Source organism: Charadrius vociferus, unplaced genomic scaffold (genome assembly GCF_000708025.1).
Source record: "Charadrius vociferus isolate BGI_N301 unplaced genomic scaffold, ASM70802v2 scaffold637, whole genome shotgun sequence".
Classification (NCBI taxonomy): Eukaryota; Metazoa; Chordata; class Aves; order Charadriiformes; family Charadriidae; genus Charadrius; species Charadrius vociferus.
Window position 1 is genome coordinate 241,743 of NW_009649197.1, and position 20,008 is coordinate 261,750.

A 20,008-nucleotide genomic window follows, 5' to 3' on the forward strand; every position below is an offset into this window, starting at 1 on the left:
TCCCTACACTTGTTTCTAATAGCTTGCAATCACTAGCTCCAGGTTTTCTGATACTCATATCATGGTGGGGCAGGGGAGGAAATGCTCTTTTTGTGCCTTGTTTTCTTTTGTTGATAGTAGTAGGAAATAAATAATTTTTAGTCACTGTGCTAAAATGCAATTAATATATGTTTAGCAACAGATACAGTTAAATTTTTTCAAAGATTACAGTGGGGTTTTGCCTGAGTTACGAGGTGGTTTATCAACTAAGATCAAGAGCAAATTTCCCATTTCTGTGTTGCATGACAAACTCGGGTTTACTGCCCTCTGTCTAAAGCTGGTGTTGGCAACAAAACACGTAGAGCATACGGGAACAGCTGTAAGGATTTTAACTGCATCACCTGACGGGCTTTTCTGCAAGGTCAGCCCATTCACAAACATCACTGGCTCTTTACCTCCTTGAGGCACCCTCTCTCAATGCAATTTAAAGCTGGACCTTCTGCCTTCTCAGTCCTTTGTGTAATGGGATCCCCACATCACCTCTCTTCCAATGCCACATGCGTTTCTGGACTTTTTATTATTACTATTTTGGGAAAATCATTGAGGAGGAAAAGCTAATAAAAGCTGGTGGGGGAGGGGTGGGTGTTTTGTTTTGCATAACACTAGGACAACAGTGTCAAGCTATTCTGTAGCACTTGAGTGGCATTTGTTATCCACGGATCCCACATTTTAGGATAAAGAATACAGGGCATGGAGCAGGGGAATTATGTCCTCGCAGACCTAGAGTAGGTCGGTGGCAGAGGCTGATTTCTTGTCTCCTGGCCTGGGCTGGCGTTGCAGATTCGCTTAGCATGAACTAGCAGGGGGTGGAATTTTATTGTCAAAGAGTTGAGTAATTGTACACAACAGATGACTTTTTCTTCATGAAACTGTGAAAAATTGAAAATTCGCAAAACAATTTCTTTTTAAATGCTATCATTATTCTTTAATTTATTTAGCCCTATGCATCAGCGTTTCTCAGTAATTGCACAAACAAGCACAAATAATTAAGCAAGAAGACAATAAAACCATTTAAAAAAAATACAGATAAGCTTGCGGTGATGCTTTCAACCTACTGCAACAGTGCTTTGAAAGTGTTTCCCAGCTTATTCTCTGTCAATGCTGAGTATTCAGCAGCTCTCAGCAGTCGGAGGGCTCCGCAGAGCTCAGCCCAGGTGAGAACTGGGCTGTGGAAGCAGTGGGGTGGGCTCTGCTGGGACACGGATGTGGAGTGATCCCATACCGTACTTCCAGGGGCACCAACTGATACAGCTGTAAACTCCTCACAGAAATCTGAAGATATTTTTCTCCGGAGGTGATCTCAGAGAAAGGATGTAGCGCTTATGGTTAAGCTACAAGAGAATAAACCCAATTGTGTTTAAACCTATTTCAATGTCTGTATAATGTGATACACCCAAATTAGTTCAATTACATTGTTCAAATTCTCTGTATATCCACACCCTCAATTTAAATTGTGATTCACATTTTCATTGTAACTAATGTTATGGCTGTTATGGTAATTGGTAAGTGGTGTATCTGAAAATGGCATAAAAGAGATGTTCAGTTGGGGAAAAAATATCCTTAGCAGGCTGTGCCTGGGTGGTGCTGGGTGTTCGGCATAGTTTGCTAGTCAGCATCAGAGCAGCTTCTGGGGGTCCTGGTTTTCCTCAGTTGTGATGAGGAAAGAGTCTGTATACCATCACTCCAGCCCACATCCACCTCAACCATGGAAGTAGCAAAAGCAGAGCTTATCTCTAATTACCCTTCACGATTCACTTCATACCTATGGTCCTATAAGCCATTCGGACCTTAAATTTAGTAGCATGAACGAACACAAAAAAGGACAGAAATAGCTTTCTGGCACTAACAACCCATTCTTTACATAGCTCAAATTGATTTATTCAGGTCAGAAATGAAAGACAGTTTTATTTCTGCAGCTGGCAGGATAACTATTAAAGTTTAAAACCTTCACAGACATGAGTACCTTAAAAATCATACTTCTGTCTGAATATTTTATCTACAACATTTACAAGTGACAACTAAGATCATGGTAACTGAAAGAAATAAGAGTGGAATATGTTTCTTTTTATTATTTCACTTGTGTTTACTTCATGCGTGTGGCAACATTTTGCATATTGTCACTCTCATAGCTTTGCCTTCAGAAACATGTAAGCGGTGGTTTTGGTTCTGTTTATGTGGGTATTTGACAAAACAGAAAGAGGGAGAAGAGCATTGGAGAAAAAATTGAAGATCAGTTGTTTTCTCTATAGACATCAGTCATAATTAGTCTGAGTAGATAGACTAAAATGGCATGTAACATATTTTTAAAAGAGAGTAATCCTATATGACTTTCCTTTTTGATTTTGCTGAAGTCTGAGAAAATGTAGGTGAGAATAATGAGAATCAGAAAATAATTCTGTATTTTTAAGGAGTTATTGGTCTTTTGTTAGATAACAAAATAATTGTGAAGAACTGTACTTGGAAAGAAGTCTTACTATCTTCTCCATGAATGTTTATGCTATTGTATCATAGCATGGCTTTTTTTTTTTATATTGTTATTAATTTAATTTGCATTTTCTTTCTAAAAGATTTCATCATGTAATAGCTTACACAATACTAGTCTATTGTAAAGGTAACGTGGAAATCTAGCTATCTAGTACTAAAAATACAAATTCAATACAGAGAAAGAGACCAATTAGATTTAATGCAGGTCATTGTAATGCAACGTTAAAAAGCTGCAAAGTGCAGTATTTTTCATACTTGTGGGTTAACCTGTAATATCTCTGAGATATTGCCCAGTAACCACTAACAGGATTGATTCTTCTTCTAAGCCAAAATGCAGCTGCTTTTATACTGTGACTTTCTGGCTCCATTCAGGCTGAGAGACACAATTTTTGCTGAATTTCCAATTGAATCACAAAGCAAGAAGAAAATCTGTTCTTGTGCATGTCCGGTGTCTGCTTTACAGACCTTTGTGTCTCGTTATGTGCCCAGAGACTGCCCTATGCCTACAACTGTCACAAGAAGAATTATGTTTACACTGTTCTTACTAGCACAGATACTCCCAGGTCAAAAGTTTCAGGCTTGTTCAGAAGGGATATCTGTCTCTATGGATAGGATTTAGATATTTTTCTACTTATCTGATGATACAGATGCTGTTCCAGTTTGGTTTTCATAGTTACGCACACTGATAAAAGCAGTGTTTGACTGAAATCACCAAAGGACCCAAGAAGGTGCTGACCCTCCTCTGAGATGTGTTTCGTGATCTCAGTCTGCGTGGACAGCCGCAAAAAAAAAGGCTTTTAGTCAAAGGAATCAGTGTTCCCTATTATTATGGGCAGATCAGTCAGTAATTTTGCTACTAATGCAGATATCAGCATTTTGATGGGGAGGAGGTAATGGGGATAATGAGTACCAGCACTTTCCACTATGTAAACAATAGTGAATGAATGTATTACTTGCAATGCCTAATTTTAATTTAGAGCACTTCTTACCCCACTCCAATATGAATTCTGATTGAATAGCATCAACGATGTACTTTGCCTTTTGTGTATTAATTAATTTTATTCTCTGTGCCACAGTATTCAAAAACAGATAGGCATCCTGGGCCGATTCTGGATAAAGTTATGGAGTCTAGTTTTTCAGGCCCTCAGTCTTTCCCAGAGGCCTTGTCTCCCGACAGAGGAACCCAGCCCATCAAGCAACATAGGTAAGCAAACGGCTGTCTGATGGGAGATTTGGCAGGCTGCCGAGGGATGGCGTTGAACTGGTGATACCTGTGCAGGATTATTGTACGCTGTGATTTGGAAAGATGCTGAATGGTATTGTACCAACAGAGCCTCAGCCAACTCATTAAGCAGATGTCCAAGCATTTGCTTATCTGCAGACAGAAAAGGCAATAGCAGCGCTCACCGACTTCATCTGCGTTTTTTTAGAAGTCCTAGAGGAAGCATTTAAAGACACCATTCAAGCTGTAGACACAGACCAGTGAATGAAACAACTGTAGTTTGAGAAACCATTAAAACCAAGACTTCCCTTATCGATGTTCGTGAAGTTAGTGACTCATTTGCTGCAGAAAGACATGGTTGCAAAATTCCAACCTTTCTCACTAGTTCTTTAAACAAATAATACTTGAAATGAATAATGACTTATTTATGAACACATGGTGGCCTTTGAAAACTAGTCTTTAAAAAAGTTTGGATGGTTGTTTCCAAGAGGAAAAAAAGAGGAAAGTCACCCATCACTGGATGGCATTTGGATTAGAATTCTGCTCATAGTCTTCTTGGATGAAAAACAGTGCAGATGCTTCATTACGGGACTAGAAACCAAACTCATGTCTGGTATAAGCACTAGTGTCGGCGGAATGGCAGTGGTAACGTCTGGTCCAGAGCACACTGAGAAAAAAGGCTGAGAAAAATAAGTTCAGAATATTTTCAGCTAGATAATCTGGAGAGGAAGACTTATTTTTTAAAATGGCTAAAAAAACAAAAGTCTGAGATTGTGTGAGGTTATGATCTAGCTTCTGTAGTATTCGGTGTGTTTTCATTGCTGTCCCCAGTCAGCTACACATTCCCTCTCTTTTGAATGAATGATTTGCTTAACCTACCAAAGTGCCGCATATGAGCCAGGAAAGGATATTTGGGTCCTATCTACTTTTACCTTACTGAAGCCTTTAATTTAGCAGGAAAAAATAATGCCAACTATCATGTCAGATCCATTTCTTAGGGCTTATTCCTTATTACACAGAGATGTTCAAAATATGCTTAATAATTTTACTGAACATAGATGAACTACAGAACTGTTGCCTAGAACGCTTCCCACTGAAGTTCAGGGGGGAATTTTATCTCCATTTAGTCAAAAGGTGAAGTTCAGAAAAAACACAGTGACATTCCCTTACCTTTAAAACATGATTGCAATATCCAACTTGGAAATGTTTTAGGTACCATGACATTACCTAAGCTTAAAAATGTGGAAATAAATAAAAGACTGAAAATATTCTATTTATGAACGTCACTTAAAATAAAAGCTGAACGACTCTCTAGACTCCCTGTTTTCCGTAGGGAAACTACAGAATAAGCCACACTGGATTTACAGTGAACTAATGCATAATCCCAGATTACTCATTTTAACACCTTTGCACACAAAATCTCTCTTTACCAGGAAAAAAAAAAAAAAAGCCCAAGTCATCTGTCATCTTATTTGCAGATGTCAAGCACCAGACTATCTTAAGAGTCATTGCTTCAGAACTGTTCATTCATAAAGAATTCTTTTTGTAGTTTTATAATTTAAGATTTATTATACAAGGCCCTTGCTTTATAAAACATGCAACACATTTGAACATTTAAAACTTATAAGGCTGTCTGTAATTTGTGCACCATGAGACAGCTTCCAAATTTACTTGCTTTCTCTAGTTTGGCCAAGCGGTCAAATGTGGCCAAATGAGGAAACTTCTTTTTTTTACTGGGATACATTGTGTCCTAAACATTGCCTAATTCCATTCCAAACCTGCCATGAGCCTGGAAAAATTACAGCAGCTCTGCAGGTTCTCTGTTTTATGCTGTTGTTATTGTTTTGTTTTGTTTCTGCTTGCTATGGAAATATTTTGTTCTGCTTCCAGACCTGTTTTCTCTGCTGGTGTTTCCAAGGGCACTAATGATGGCTGATTATTTCTTAAAATCAGGAGCTGTCTGTTTCCAGTTCCTAAAACAATACAATTTTGGCCTGGCAGTAAGATTATGAAGGTGGAGAATCATTTGGGGTTGCTGAAATATGGCTGACAGAGATCACCTAGTTATTTTGCTGAGATTACTAGGTAATAGTGATTTTCTGTCTCTACCAGCCTCAGCTGCGTGCAAGGAATTACTGCAGAGATTGAATCGAAAAGTTGAATCTGCACTGAATCTTACTCCTAAAATATTTCACCTGTATTATGCACTGTTATTACAGGAGAAGAATTTTATATCATCTGCTTGCATATGTAAAACAACTCTTGGTACTGTCAAAACTGGAAAGTAACAAATGTGTTTAATCAGTAAACTTCCAGTAGAGTATACAATGCGCTCAAAAAATAACCTTGGCTTATCTGTTGATTTTAGTAAGAAGAAAACCCACACTCTCTTAATTTCTAACAGATAGAAGCAAATTGGAGTTTTGTTAATTATGGGATTGAGTTGTGATCCTTCTGAATAGCAGTTTTCTTGGTAATTAGTCATCCTGACTTTCATTCATTGATTCAGTCATCATTGATTTTAGAGGGATTCATTTCAGAGAGTACCATGTTGAAAGCCAAACGCAGAGGCTTTCAGCCTAGAGCAGTTGTACTGTCTTACAGAAATGCCAAAATAGGATAAACTTACTCTAAAATTTACAATAATTTGTTTGCATTTTTATGAACTTTTAACACCATGAAAACCATGGTAAAAACAATTTTTTTCATTTAGTAGGCATTTTATTCTTTATGCTCCCAATATGATTGATTCAGTTTAAATTAAAAGAAAGAGTAAATTAAAGTTATTCTGTAAATAAGACTATTAAATTTCAAAGAACAAGTATTGATAAACTGAATCTACTGATAATGTAAAGGCAGAGGAAGCCTGAAAGGGAGCAAGTATAAGGAATCTGGTATTTTCCCAAGGAAAGAACATAGTTTTCTGGAGAAACTTACTAAAAAGAATGCCTAAAAGGAATGGGGTATAGGGGAAGAAACAAACGGTATCACAGAGGGCAAGCAGTCATGCTTGAGGTGAATATTTCCAGGAATCACTGAGAGTTAAGACTTACTGGTAATACTGAAATCAACCGATTGTTCTTGCTGTATAAAGAAGAGCAGTACTATACAGGAAGAAGCAAAGCTACTTATGGGACAGAAGTAATATGTGAAGCAGTTCAGGCAGTCCTGAATGAATATGTTTCATTTTTTATTTAGGATGATTATTTGAGGGCAAAGGTAGAATGGGAATAGAATCAAATGTGTGAAAATAGACATTACCACAGTTAAAGTGGAAGTAAAATGCAGAAATCAAAGCCCTCAAGTCAAAATGGTCTGGTTAATCTTGATCAAAGAAGTCTGGAAGGGCTCACGAAATTTCAAGTCTGGTAGCAAAATCTGTCACAATGGGAGTGTGCCATGTGGTGATGCAATAGCAAATGTCAAATATTTAGGAAGAGGAAAAATTTATCGAAAGAACTGAAGACCCTTTTATGTTGAGTTAGACTAGTCAAGGCTTTAGGACAAATGTAGGGGAAGCAGATTCTTTGGGTAGAGGTACAAAAAGGCTAACAATTCTCATGAGGTTTACCAGCAGCAGTTCCCACAACACTACACTGATGACTTTCTTTGTATTAGGTCGAGGTGAGCTAGATCTCTACACAGCCTCTGTCGACGTTTAATTAGTTGCCACATCTCTAATGCCTTTCATGGGAGAAAGTAGAGAGAGACTGAAAAACTAGAATGAACATATACGGAGGTGGTTAAAAAGGAGATAGTAAGGAGTTACGTTGAGAAGGTAGGTGCTGGGCCGAAGACGTTCACCACTGGAGCACTAATGAAGCTCTCAAAGAATTAGTCAATGTCGGGCACAAATTTTGTTTAATGCTTTTATGCATTATTTTGGCGCAGAAAAGGTGGAACATACTGAAAAAAATTAGTTAAAAGATAGACTCAGTACAGATAAGGATCTAGATATAAAGAGTGAATTGAATAACTTTGAAGAGTGGTGTAACAGAGGTGGATTGAAGCGCAGCAGTACTAAATACAAGGTCAGGCATTTGGGAACTAGTAACACAATTTAAGAAACAAATGGGGAAGAAAGGGTTCAGTATATATAGTACTTGCTCAAAGGATAACCAAGTCAAAAAGTGATGCAGCTGTGCAAAAGATAAATGGGATGAGAGGAAATATTAATCAAGACATTTCCATCAGAACGTCAGAAGCATTAAAACCGCTTCATGAGACACCGTTGTCACTTCATTTGAATATAGTATGAGAATATACCGCTATTGTCTTACCTGGTTAAAATGGCCTCCTGATTACGATGGACTCAAATTGTATTCATGAGCTAATATGGGGTATGATTAATCTGTGTTCCACAGAAAGCATTAGAGAGTCTGTCTCGTTTCAGTCTTCAGTTCAGAAGACTGGAAAGAATGTATGACCGCTGTCTATAAATCCATCAGAGAAAGCACAATGAGAAGTAAAATGAAGGATTACAGTGGCACATATGAAAAATAGATGTATACTCATCATAAATAATTTTAAACTGAAAAAAAGCCTCAAAGTTTTCAATTTAGAACAACTTTCTGGAGTAGTAGCCTAGTTATCATTGCAGTTTTAGGATGAAGGTTGGTCAGTGCACTACAGGGAGTGTATGATGAAGTTGTGGCAGATGATTAAACACAGTGCCACCGACGTATCTTTGAATGCATTGTTCCCTTTTCCTACTCTATGTATCCTATTTTGTATGGTGGAACCAGGATGGTGACCAGATGATATCAGTAGTGTTGAAGGATTTATGTAGAGTTGCAAAGTCCTCCGTCAGCCCCGGCACATGTTATTCCTTAATACATGAATATATAATGGAAGCCACAATGCTTCCATTTCAAAAATCAAGAGCAGATTTGTAGGAATAGGCTGGCTGCTGGAAAGCTGCTCCTGCATATGCGAAGGGAGAACAGCGTTTTGCAAACAGCAGGCTACAGTCCCACTCCATCACTTGGGCTGAGAAGCTGACCAGCTGTAACAGTTCATAAACACGAGCTAGGAAACACAGGTCAGCGTGCCGTTGTAGATTAGATGTTTTCCTAGAGGGTAATCATGTACTGAGGCAGAACATGATTACCTTGCAAAGACAGGGGAAAAGAGTGATGTTTAAGTGCTTGGGATACAGGATGCTATAGAGGAAAAAGGGATAAAACCATTGAGTTCAGTTCTCTTATGCCACATCTTTTTCTGGCATAATAATATCCGTACGAACTTGGTTTATCTTAATCACGTCAGCTTTGTTGAAGTCCCAAATGTTATGTTAATTTTCTCCGTTTGGGGAGTCATCTATAACACAGGCTTTAACAGAAACGCACTCATTGGGGGTCATCTCATCCTTGTAAACAGTCTGACAAAAGGGCTTCATGATACAGCATTATTATTGTTGCACGCTATTTATTGAGAGTTGCTTATGTTCTCAGGTATAACAGATCCTGTTTATTAAAACTGAAAATTTATTGGAAGTTTGAATAGTTGATATGTACAAATGTTAGCAGTAGATTGTCTAATTCATCCTAAAAACGTGGCTCCTAGGGAATATCAGAAGACACTGTCTATCTTGCAGCTAGCTCTGTCATTGGGGTATGTATTTGCTATTTCTGTCTTGCAAGGACAAAAAACGTGTCTTCAACACCAATGTTTGCATCTCGTGATCAGTACATAATAGAGTATGAAATATTGCCTCTGTGTAGTTTTTGCAGGTACAGAGCCAGAGTATTTACAATCAATTTTAGAACTTTCCTTCCTCCATCAACTTTTCATGAATTACAATCACGAATAAAGAAAATAGACATACACACCCCCATGGTTATAAGCACTATTTCTGTAGCTCCATTGTGCTTATTAAACAAGAAGGGAAGGATTGAAATCCCATCTAAAGTTTTAACACTTTAATTGTCAACCTCTTGTTAATGCGTTTCATGTTCCTGTTGACAAAGTTTCTTCTGAATGTGTTCATAAAGTGATGTATAATCAATTTTGTTTAGTAATTAACTAAAAAGTACTACAGGAGGATTACCAGAGTTACTGTAAATTCACTGCAAGGCTTCTCTTCATGAACACAGTTAACTGCACTTGGGAGTTGTGTATGTGCCTTGAGAAGAGAATACTCCACCTGCTGAAACAGATTTTGTTTTTACTTGGTTGCTCAACCTAAAGAAAATTTTCACACAAAACAATTTGCAACAATGAATCCCGAGTTCTTAATTAACTTTAGAGATGGTTGAACTACCTCTTTCAAACCGTTAATTTATCGGAACTATTTTTCTGCCTAGTTTATGCATTACTTGTGAACCAGTTCAAACATATTCTGATTTTTTTTATTCTGGAGTAATTGATTAATAGATTGTAAGGACGTATCTGCTACAGCTTTCCTTATTGGTCTGTTTCATTGAACAGCTCCGTTACGTGGGCTGGTTTCCTTTACACAGTTAGACTGGAGTACAGGGAGGAAGAAGCCGTAATAGTGGCTAACAGAGGATAAATTCCCTGAAGAAATCTGAAAGGAGAGGAACACTGCCTCAGAGAGAGGAACGCTTCACGTGAGCAATAGAGCAGAAGCCTGAGAGGGACTTCAACATTTTTGGAGGAAGAGTATGCTGACGTCCATAGCAGTTTTGTGAAAAAGGAAAAACTTTATTATGCTGGAGTTACTTTTTCATAGAACTTTTAACAAAAATTGTTACTATCTCATCTTTAGTGCTTCAAGAAATGAGTGTTATCCTGCAGCTTGCAACCTCACTCTCTGTAAATATTTCCTGGTCCTTCTTAGTGAATTTGTCTTGTCCATGGCCACAAATTATCCTTGTTTTTTTTCCTCGCCATTTTTTCTGTCAGAAATGTTGAAAGCGTAAGAACCTCACATTAGCAACACATCGGTTGCTTAAGCTCTGTCGGTGCTGGAGCTGCTGTGATTGCAGGAAGATGTTGGCATGTGCCAGAGCCCTTCGGTCCAACCAGCCCACCCACCTTCCGCAGCCTGTAGTGGCCAGCGTTAGATGTAGCAACGAAAGTTTCAGTGCAAGTTGAAGGAAGTACAGACAGGGCGTTTTTATCCATCTTTGCTGCAGTTTATACCCATTATCTCAGATATACCTGTACGTGTTGCAATTCCATCTATTACAAATGCAGAGCTTTTGTGAATTTGCATGTTATTAGATGGGAGACCATGTGCTGTCACCCAAGAAGGAAGATGTGCCAGGGCATCAAACCAACCACAATTAAACAATGCCTTTCTCGTTTCACATATTTGCAATCAATCTAAAGTCTGTTAAGTTAATCAGTTTGTTGACTTTTCTGGTACATTGATGAATATACCGCAATCAATAAAAAACCCTGAAATTCATTATCCATCAGGAATTATTCATTCAGCTGCATCTTTTAATATCCCCTGCTGTAATAATCTCAGACTCCTGAGCACAATTTGTCAATTGTTTTGCGATGTGGTAGTGTTATTTTATGGAATATGAACTGTAACTCTCAACTTGAACTCAGACTTCAGAATAGAAAGGCCAGTACTTTGGGGTTTTTAAGAAGTTTTTTCGCAGCCTCCTTAATAGCTGAGGAAAAATCTATTTGAGGAAACATCAAAAATCCTTGAGGGAGTGCTATTGCTATGGGTTATTGATCTTTTCAATTAAAAAGAACCACGAAAGTAAACGTATGGAAGAGACCAGAGCAGAGCAACACTGCCAGCCAGAGCAGTAGCATAGAGATTGTTGACTTGCTTTCTTAGGTTTTGATTTTGGGGAGAAAAGGTCAGGTTTAATGGAAATGTACCAAGAGAATTTGTCCAGCATACTTGATCCAAGTAAGAATTGCTTTGGGAGTAGATGTGGCCCTAACTATAAATAAAGTTCCCACTAGGTATAGAATGCAGACTGCTTTTAAGTCACTTTATAATAGGAAAAGAGAAGCAATCTTATCAAAAGTCTTTTGCATAGCTGTATTGTATCAGAAATTCAAATTATTCATGTAACCAAAAATAATGATTCTTCAAATGCGTCTGCAAAACCTATATTAAAACAACCTTCAGGGTGTGACAGAATATTAGGTAATACATACTCATTTCTCAGACCCAGGAGACGTCAAGAGAAATAGGTGTAGCTGGAAAGTGAATAGTCAGTGACACCATCCAGTGTTGTGGCCTGTTAACAGTAGAAACAGGTTATGTCTTGCTTTAATTCTGTGTTCCCTTATTTTTGCATTAGCAACAGCTGAATTTATGGTTAATATACCAAAACTATGGATTCTAGATACATTTTAATTCCTGCATGAAATGGAAAAATCCATTCTCTTTCTGAAACAGTACAAAAATGTTATTTACCAAAGCAATTTGCTAAAGTAAGTGGAAAACTATTACTTGTTTTTATCATATTCCAGTTTGTATTATATCACATAAAGAAACAGTATTTATCTATGTATAAAGAAGAAAACAATCAATATATATAAAACAAGAATAAAACAATATAGAAAAGAAATCTTGTTTGATGTGGAGAAGACGTGTCGTAGATGATTTCTTCAGGCATCGTTTGATAAGCTTCGCTTATATTCTTCACTGATATGTTTTCCCAATTTAATGTTGTTGCATCAGGAAGCGGGACCCTGTAGGCTGATAGATGATACAGTGGGCTTTAAATCTAAGATCTGATTTTGAGCTCAGCTGTAGGTATGATGGAGCTGTGCTGTTTATTTATACTGTCTGAGGAGTCAACTCTATATAGCGGGATTATGGTACACGGCATGGAAAAAAAGAAGCATCCTTCATCAAGTACAAGAAAAGATTTAATATTCCAGGGAATTACTTTCCTTCCTAGGAGAGAGATGGTGTATTAAATACAGCATAAACAGCAGCTAACTGTGGATCATAGTACTAGATTTCCATAGAGAATTTCTGCTGGCATCATAAACCGCCACAGCAAAATTTATAAAAACAGTAATCTATGTTATTAATCCTGAATCTTTACTTTGCAGAATTTCACACTTTTGCTGTGGTAATTTTTACTGTACTCTTGGTGTTGTTCCTAGAAGTCTCTCTTCATGCTGCAGCCCAGGACAAAAAAGTGGGATGCTACATAGAAATGCCTTTCGGAGGACTCCTCCCTTACCTCGGGGTAGGTTCAATGGAATTACAGGACCAGCTTATCAACAGCTAGAAGAGTCAAGGATCACAGACCAGGACGCAATACCTTGTCACGGGTAAGTGCTAACACAACTGACGTGAGCCAGTTTGTGAGTGGCCGCTGGTACGCAGTTAATACGCTTTGCCGTGACAGTCCTTCTGACTTTGTTGTAATGTACTGTGGGTCCAGGGTTTATAGAACTGAAAGCAGAAGAATGTTTTCAGCATACTGGCTCTTTGAAGGTGATATGTTGTTATTTGGCTGGCTGCTCTTTTTAAGCTGTTCAAAGGCTGTAGAAGGAGTGATAAGAACAAACTGTAAGTGATTGGCAACGTTACTCTTTATAACTGATGCTTTTCCTAGCAATGCCGTGGTGTTATAGTAACTTTTGCATAGCGTTTTTTTTCTTCCATCAGCACTGGGCAAATAAGAGAAAATAATTCAGAAGGCCAACTTTCATGTTTTTTTTTAAATAAATCTGTGTACATTATGAAGTATGTTTGCTGTAGACTGATCCCTTCACGCAGGTTTGTCTTTGAAAATGCACAAAGAATCCAATATTTTTCCTTTTTCAATTCAGCTTATTAGAATATTGAATGTGAGCTCCAGCTGTACATAAGGTCTGAATTTCAGAAGTGCTCCTGAGCACCTACAGCTGCCTTTGAAGTCTTTTGCAATTGCTGAGGTATTTTGCATAATATTTACATATCCCTATAGATTTCCAAAGACTTTCCAGAATCACTACAAACATATTATATGTAAAACTAAGAGTGATATCTGGAACAGAATAAAACACCACTGGTTTCATTTGGACAAGTGTAAGTCACAGCTAAGTGCAGCGAAGGGAACGGTTACACTTCGAGGTGGCAGCTCTACGCTTTGGTATCCGAATTTGCTTTATGAACTGCAGAACTGAGGTCACCTACATGTATAATTTTCCTCAGGGAAGAGAGGAGCTATTATTGCCATCCACTCTGACCTCCTGGGAAATGCCATCCACAAGTGCTTACTGAGAATAAGCATCGTTGCATGTGTGTGTCGTTACACGTGCGTGTCGTTGCACATGTGGGCACACGCGCAGGCATGCGTCCGCCCCGTGCCTCCCTCGCCGCGCTTCCCAGCCTGCAGTGGGATCCTCCACTCTGCGGTACTCTCTGAGAGAGGAGTTGGCTCCCTAAACATTTGTAGCTGAACCTACCTAACAAAGTTGGCCACGGTAATTAGGAAAGACAGACCGAGGAAGGGAAGAAAGCAAAGCAGCAAAAGCTTTGGGTGCCTGGTGACTTCTTTTAAAAAGTACAAATTTGTCTCGTTTCTTCTTTCATTGTTACTGTTTGCTGCTTCTTGTTAAAAACTTGTTTATTACTTCTTGCAGTAAATATATTATGGTTTATTTGTATGATAACGTGTGTATAATTCCTTATGAAAACTGTAACTCTGAACGCAACCCTTCCTGAAAGGGGCAGGCTAACAGCCTTCCCCCTTCAGCGGCAGCGTCTTGGAGCACGGGATCAGAGCGTGCTGCAGCCCCTTCCTAGGCTGAGAAGTGAGGTAGAAACCAGCAAAGCTGTCTTATTGGGAGTTGTATTTACTTTTCTCTAGGAAATCAGTGTGGGATATTACAGGCACCATCTCGTACTGGCCTATATTTTAAATTTGCAGTTCTGCAAACGGTTGATACTTGGACCAGGATGTGACCCCTTCTGGCCTCAGTCCACTAAAGCGCTTCAACCCCATTTTGTGCGCTAGGGATGTCTGTAGAATTAGACCTTCCTAATCTTGACTAACGATGGGATCTTTCCCTGAAGCAGTTCTCTGAGTGCATGAACAGGTGGTGCCATCACAGGGAGTCACAGCAGTCTGTGTATGTCGCAAGTACGATACCAAAAGTCTTCAACTAGTACCCATGGAAATTAATTTTTTAAATGTCAGTGTTAGGCATGAAAACAAAAGCAATTCTTTGGTTTTGTTTTATTACAGTGTTTTACTGATGATGGTTTTTATGAAAACAAAGGCTTCTAAGAGTGTAACAAAACTTTTTGCAGGTTATTTTGTGCTGCAGCAATGAAGTAATCTCTTCAACAAAAATATAAGTACGCATCTCATCTCTCAACAAAATAAAAAATAATAATTCACTAATTCTACTTTAGGTGGAATTCTTCTAACTTAGAAAGAAGATTCCCCAAAATCAGATGGCTTTTTACCATCTAAATATCTGCTAGTTTCCTAGTGTTGTATTCCTATTAGATTTCCAACCAAAGTGAAAAGTTCCCTTGTGCCCTGCAGAAGTTACACTTCTTCCTTTCTTCTCCCTTTTCACCTCCATCTTTCCCTCTAGGGCCACACAAATCAAATGGTTTGTCTCCCTAGTTCTGTGACCCTTCCGAAGTTCATCCTTCAGCAGCTCTGGCTGAAGTTTAGTCAGATTTTGTATGTTTATGTTTGATAGAAAAGAGGCTAATTTACCTGATTAGTTTTTGTCCAGTCCTGTAAAAGTGCTCCTCTTCCCATCCCACATTGAGAAGAAAGCCTTTACTGCCCGCAGGAAGCACCAGATCTCATTATTTGCAACGGGATCTGATATCTGCAGAGTTTGAGTCAAGTACAGCTAATATCAGTTATTTAATCAGAATGCTACTTGAAGGAGTAGAAAAACCTGCTTGAAATGAGGGGCTTAAAGAAACAAACCGTGTCCATGCCAGTCACGTCGCAGAGACTGATTTGAGTCCCTGAGGGTGTCACGAGTTTACATGCGGTTAAACGGACAGGGCTTTGATCGTGTGCTTTCAGTGACAGCTGTTTGCGCTACACACTATGCAGTGTTAGTAGTGGTGCCTTATAGCCTGTGAGTATGTATGTATACAGGTGTAAAGGTGTTTATGTATAGAAGACCCAATGTGTCATATCTACAGGTAGAAAATGGGCTGTGTATATACAGGTATACGTGCTTACAAGGCTGAACCAAAGCCTGGTAATGCCACTGGAGTGACTCCCCTTCATCTTAACGGACCTTGTCATCAGGCTCGTATACTGAACGCTTATAGCAAAGCTATTGGTACAATGCTAAATAAAAAACCTTTTTCTGTGTTAAGTTCTGATCCTTTCTGTCTCTCTTTAATGTCTATTTTAAGGGGGCAGTAAAATTATTATGCTTCTTTTAGTTTCATTCTTTAATTTAGACTCTTAAATGCTGTATGAGTATAGCATAATTACTGTTGCATATTTATAAATGAGTTTCTTTTTGTGCTTGGTTTTAGGAAGAGGGTGGAGAGAGAGCTGCACTTTGAAATACATGCGCATGAATGAAGTTATTCAGACAAAATAATTTTTCAGCTAAAAAACCCTATCTGTCTTATGAGGAACTATAGTTCTGGGAAAGTTAATTATAGGAAAATGTAATTAAGATTCTGCAATTATAGGTCTAAGTCTCAGTCTATTGAAAACAGCAGCAGTCTGATGTCACAAGTAGAAGCATGGATCAGTTTGTAATTAACCAAAAGCCGAGTCTCACGTGGTTTAGATGTAATAGCCCTACTAGTTTAATACCTTGCCTGTTGCACACAGTGTATGTGCTTTAATTCAACCTCGGTCGTCCTTTGAAAGCCCTGTGAGCTCAGGGCAGAAACATGTAATTCTGGCATAAAATTGGTGTCTTTGTCTGTACTTCAAAAACGTTATGGAAATATGCCAGGTATTGCATTACATGTTGTTGTTGCTGCCAATTAGTTTTCAAAATACCAAGAATAATTTAACCTATTATGGAATTGGCAAATGTTACTGTTTTCTCACCAAACCCGTTTTAATTCACTCTTTTCTTGTTTTTGCTTATATATCATCCATATAATACATCCATTGCATGTGAAATTCATTAAAAACATTCACTCCCTTTGTTTTCAGGGTGCAGCCCAGAATATATTTAGGGCCCGAATTACCAAAAAAGGGAATAATGCAACTGATGCGATCTCTCCAGCTATAGTCGTTTGAACAATTATATAATAAGCAAAGGAAACAAGAATGGGCACAACCCAAAGGTCTGCACTGTTTTGTTTTCATTTATTTTTTTTACTTGTCCTCCCTCGGGAATAATATCCCCGATCCGTATCTCATTCATACCGATTCTTGAAAACCGTTCTAAAAAGGCCCTCCATAAATGGGTACAAGCATGTCTAAGTGTAGTGCAAATGTAATTAACCAAAAGCTGAGTCTCAGCTCGCTCGGATGTAAAATGTAAATGCAGCTGTATAGCATGTACAAGAAGTTCTAGCACATGTCCAAAAAAAGCTGCTAGCTGTATTATTCCCCTGCGTCCCGCTTCCCAAAGCAGTATCTCTTTCCATCAAATAGCAGCAAAGATCACAACACCTCCTTATCGCAGAGCTTCCAGCTGTGTTTTCTGGTCTTTCGGGGACGCCTGATGAGTTTTCGTACAGGCGCTGTACAGAACTGCATGCGTGCACGTGTACAGGTTAATGTGTCGAGCAGTTGTACAAACACGGTGCCGCCGTAGACGAGCTAATTACAAGTCAGTGGCGCTCTGCTGGAACCGAGCCTAAAGATATCTCCTCCTCTCTCTCCTGGCTGACAGCTCGCCAGGAGGATGGGGCCAAAGGAAGCCTTTCCAGTTAATTAGCATTGTGCGCTAATATTGGACTATGGCTGTTTCGTGCAATTCACGTTCTTTTCCTTAGTTCTGTTTCTGCGAATGCCAAGGCACGTAAGAGTAGAAGGATGTCCCCAGGGAAGTCCAGCAGGCTTGAGCAGCTTTCTGAAAAATACCCTTCAAGTCAGAGCTCAAAGAACTCTTCCTTCCACAATAGACTAAATGTTGCTTTCCTTGTCCATGCATAAAACATATTGGAGGTCACCATTAGCTTGCCTTATTAAATAGTGATATGATCGGAAAGCTGATTATAAATGAAATATGTTCTGGTACTGAGGTGATGGCTGTGGTCCTTGGCAATCACGACTAGTAGATGCAGTAACTCGCAGAGCACCAAATTACTAGTAATACTGCTTCTCAGATGGGAAACATCATTTTTTTTGTCATTGTTTCCTTTGTTTTATATTTAGTAAACTTTCCATTTCTGTTTTTTTAGTATTTCCTGTAAATAAAAACACTTTCTGATCAGAATAATGAATTTGGTTTTGAAACAAAATGGAAATGTTGATAAAAACTCACCTAAGTTGCCTCACAATAAATAAAATCATGCTGTGATATGTATTACGGGAGGATAACGGGGGTTTATTTGAAACACAGGATTACAATATCAGGAAAACACAGGTATTTGCTCAAGCCCAATATATTAGCTCTATTTTCAGATGAGATCTAAGAAAACAAATCAGGCCAACTTTAGGAGTATGGGCTATTGAAAAAAAGACATGTTTTTCAGAGGTACACTGCACTTAGATGCTCTGCTTGTTTGAAGGGGAGCACAGACAACCATTTCTATGTAAATGAAGACTACACAACCGTGTTTTATTTAAAGCTCTTTTTTCCTGTAACTTCTTAAAGTGTTTTTCTAAAATAGCTATTTGACATTGAGAGTTCTGGTGTTGAAGAGAGCACCAATCCATTTCCCCAGCTAGGAACCTAGGAATGGATTCTCAAATTTAATTTCAAAGAAAATTGCTGATACAGTATAACTCCTGAAATCTTTTTTAAAAAAAAAGGAATTGTCGCTATTCTCATATACTGGTGGGCAAAATGAGATTGAGAGAAAAGCAGTGGTTTGCCACCAGCAGACCTGAGAATCAAAACCAGGTCTCCAGAGTCTGTTGTTTTCCCCAGGGCCACGCTATTACCGAGAGCTCCTAGTGTGAGGGAAAAATGGCATGTATCTTTTCGGCACAGTTCACTGAATCTCATACAGCGTTCCTGCTGCCGGTTGCATCTGACCGCTTGATGTACAACAAAAACTTCTTTTTACTCTTTCCAGGTATTCATCCAGTGGTTTAAAAACTCCTCAGAATACTTCAATAAATATGCAACTGCCTTCAAGAGAGACAACCCCTTATTTTAATAACGTGGATCAGAAGGACTTGGTCGGCTATTCATCTTCAAGGGCCAACTCCGTTCCCATCATCCCGTCTGTGGGCTTGGACGAAGCCTGCATGCAAATGCAAAATGTTTCTGAAGTAACAGGCATCAAATGGTGCAAAAACTCCTATTCAGCTGAACTTGTCAATGTGAGTTCCCCAGTCAGTAATTGTCTTATAGCAGAACAACACGAAGTCAAAATATTGCTAGAAACTGTGCAGGAGCAGATTCGGATTCTGACGGACGCGAGGCGGTCGGAGGACTATGAACTGGCGAGCGTAGAAGCAGAGAGCAGCGCGAGCGAAAACACGGCCTTTCTGCCCATGAGCCCCATGGCCAAGTCAGAGCGAGAGGCGCAATTTGTCTTAAAAAGCGAAACGCAAAGAGACTCAGTATTGACCAAGTGACTTTGTGTGGGGGTTGTGGGAGGGGAAACGAGATCTGTGCATTCGATGCTTTGCTAAACAGGAAGGGAGGAAATTAAATACAAATTATTTATATGCATTAATTTAAGAGCATCTACTTAGAAGAAACCAAATAGTCAATCGCCCTCATATCATAGTGTTTTTTAACAAAATATTTTTTTAAGGGAAAAGTTCCAGGAGGGATGAAGCGTACATCAGGTGCTTTCTAGACAGGATTACACATACAGTTTCAGTTACAGAGCATTTTACCGCGGTCCCGTTCAGCTGTCCGAAGGCTTAGGCTATGCATCTTTTGTTCAGTAAAGGCCAAGACCACTCTTAGATTTATTTCTGGTCTCAGGGCAGTGCTGCAGTGAGCTGCTGGCCAGGAATTCCGACCCTGGGGAGCAAGTCCCATGACCCCGCCACAGACCCGGTCCCCTCTCCCCCCCTCTTCTTGGTTCCAGGTTCATACCAGGAAACAGGTACGCAGATAATCTACTTCCGAGGTCTGGCATCTACTGTGGAATGACAATAAATCCCTACGTGGAGCCAGATGCTTAACTCTCGACCTTACTTTAATGTGTCAGTCAGCCCAAGAAAGCCAATGGAAACATTGAGGAGCTTTGGGTTTGGCCAAGTGTAGAGTGGGATTGGGGACTGTAGAGAT

The 20,008-nt window shown here is 39.0% G+C and overlaps 1 protein-coding gene across 1 annotated transcript in view; it reads left to right on the forward strand.

Moving 5' to 3' along the window:
• Positions 1-19,341, forward strand: part of NRG3 (neuregulin 3) — a 244,431-nt gene extending 225,090 nt beyond the window's left edge. Inside the window, exons 7-9 of the mRNA XM_009888979.1 lie at positions 3,600-3,727; positions 12,803-12,973; positions 18,834-19,341. Coding sequence (XP_009887281.1) covers positions 3,600-3,727; positions 12,803-12,973; positions 18,834-19,341 — 807 coding nt within the window. The remainder of the gene's footprint in view (positions 1-3,599; positions 3,728-12,802; positions 12,974-18,833) is intronic.
• Positions 19,342-20,008: the final 667 nt, after the last annotated feature.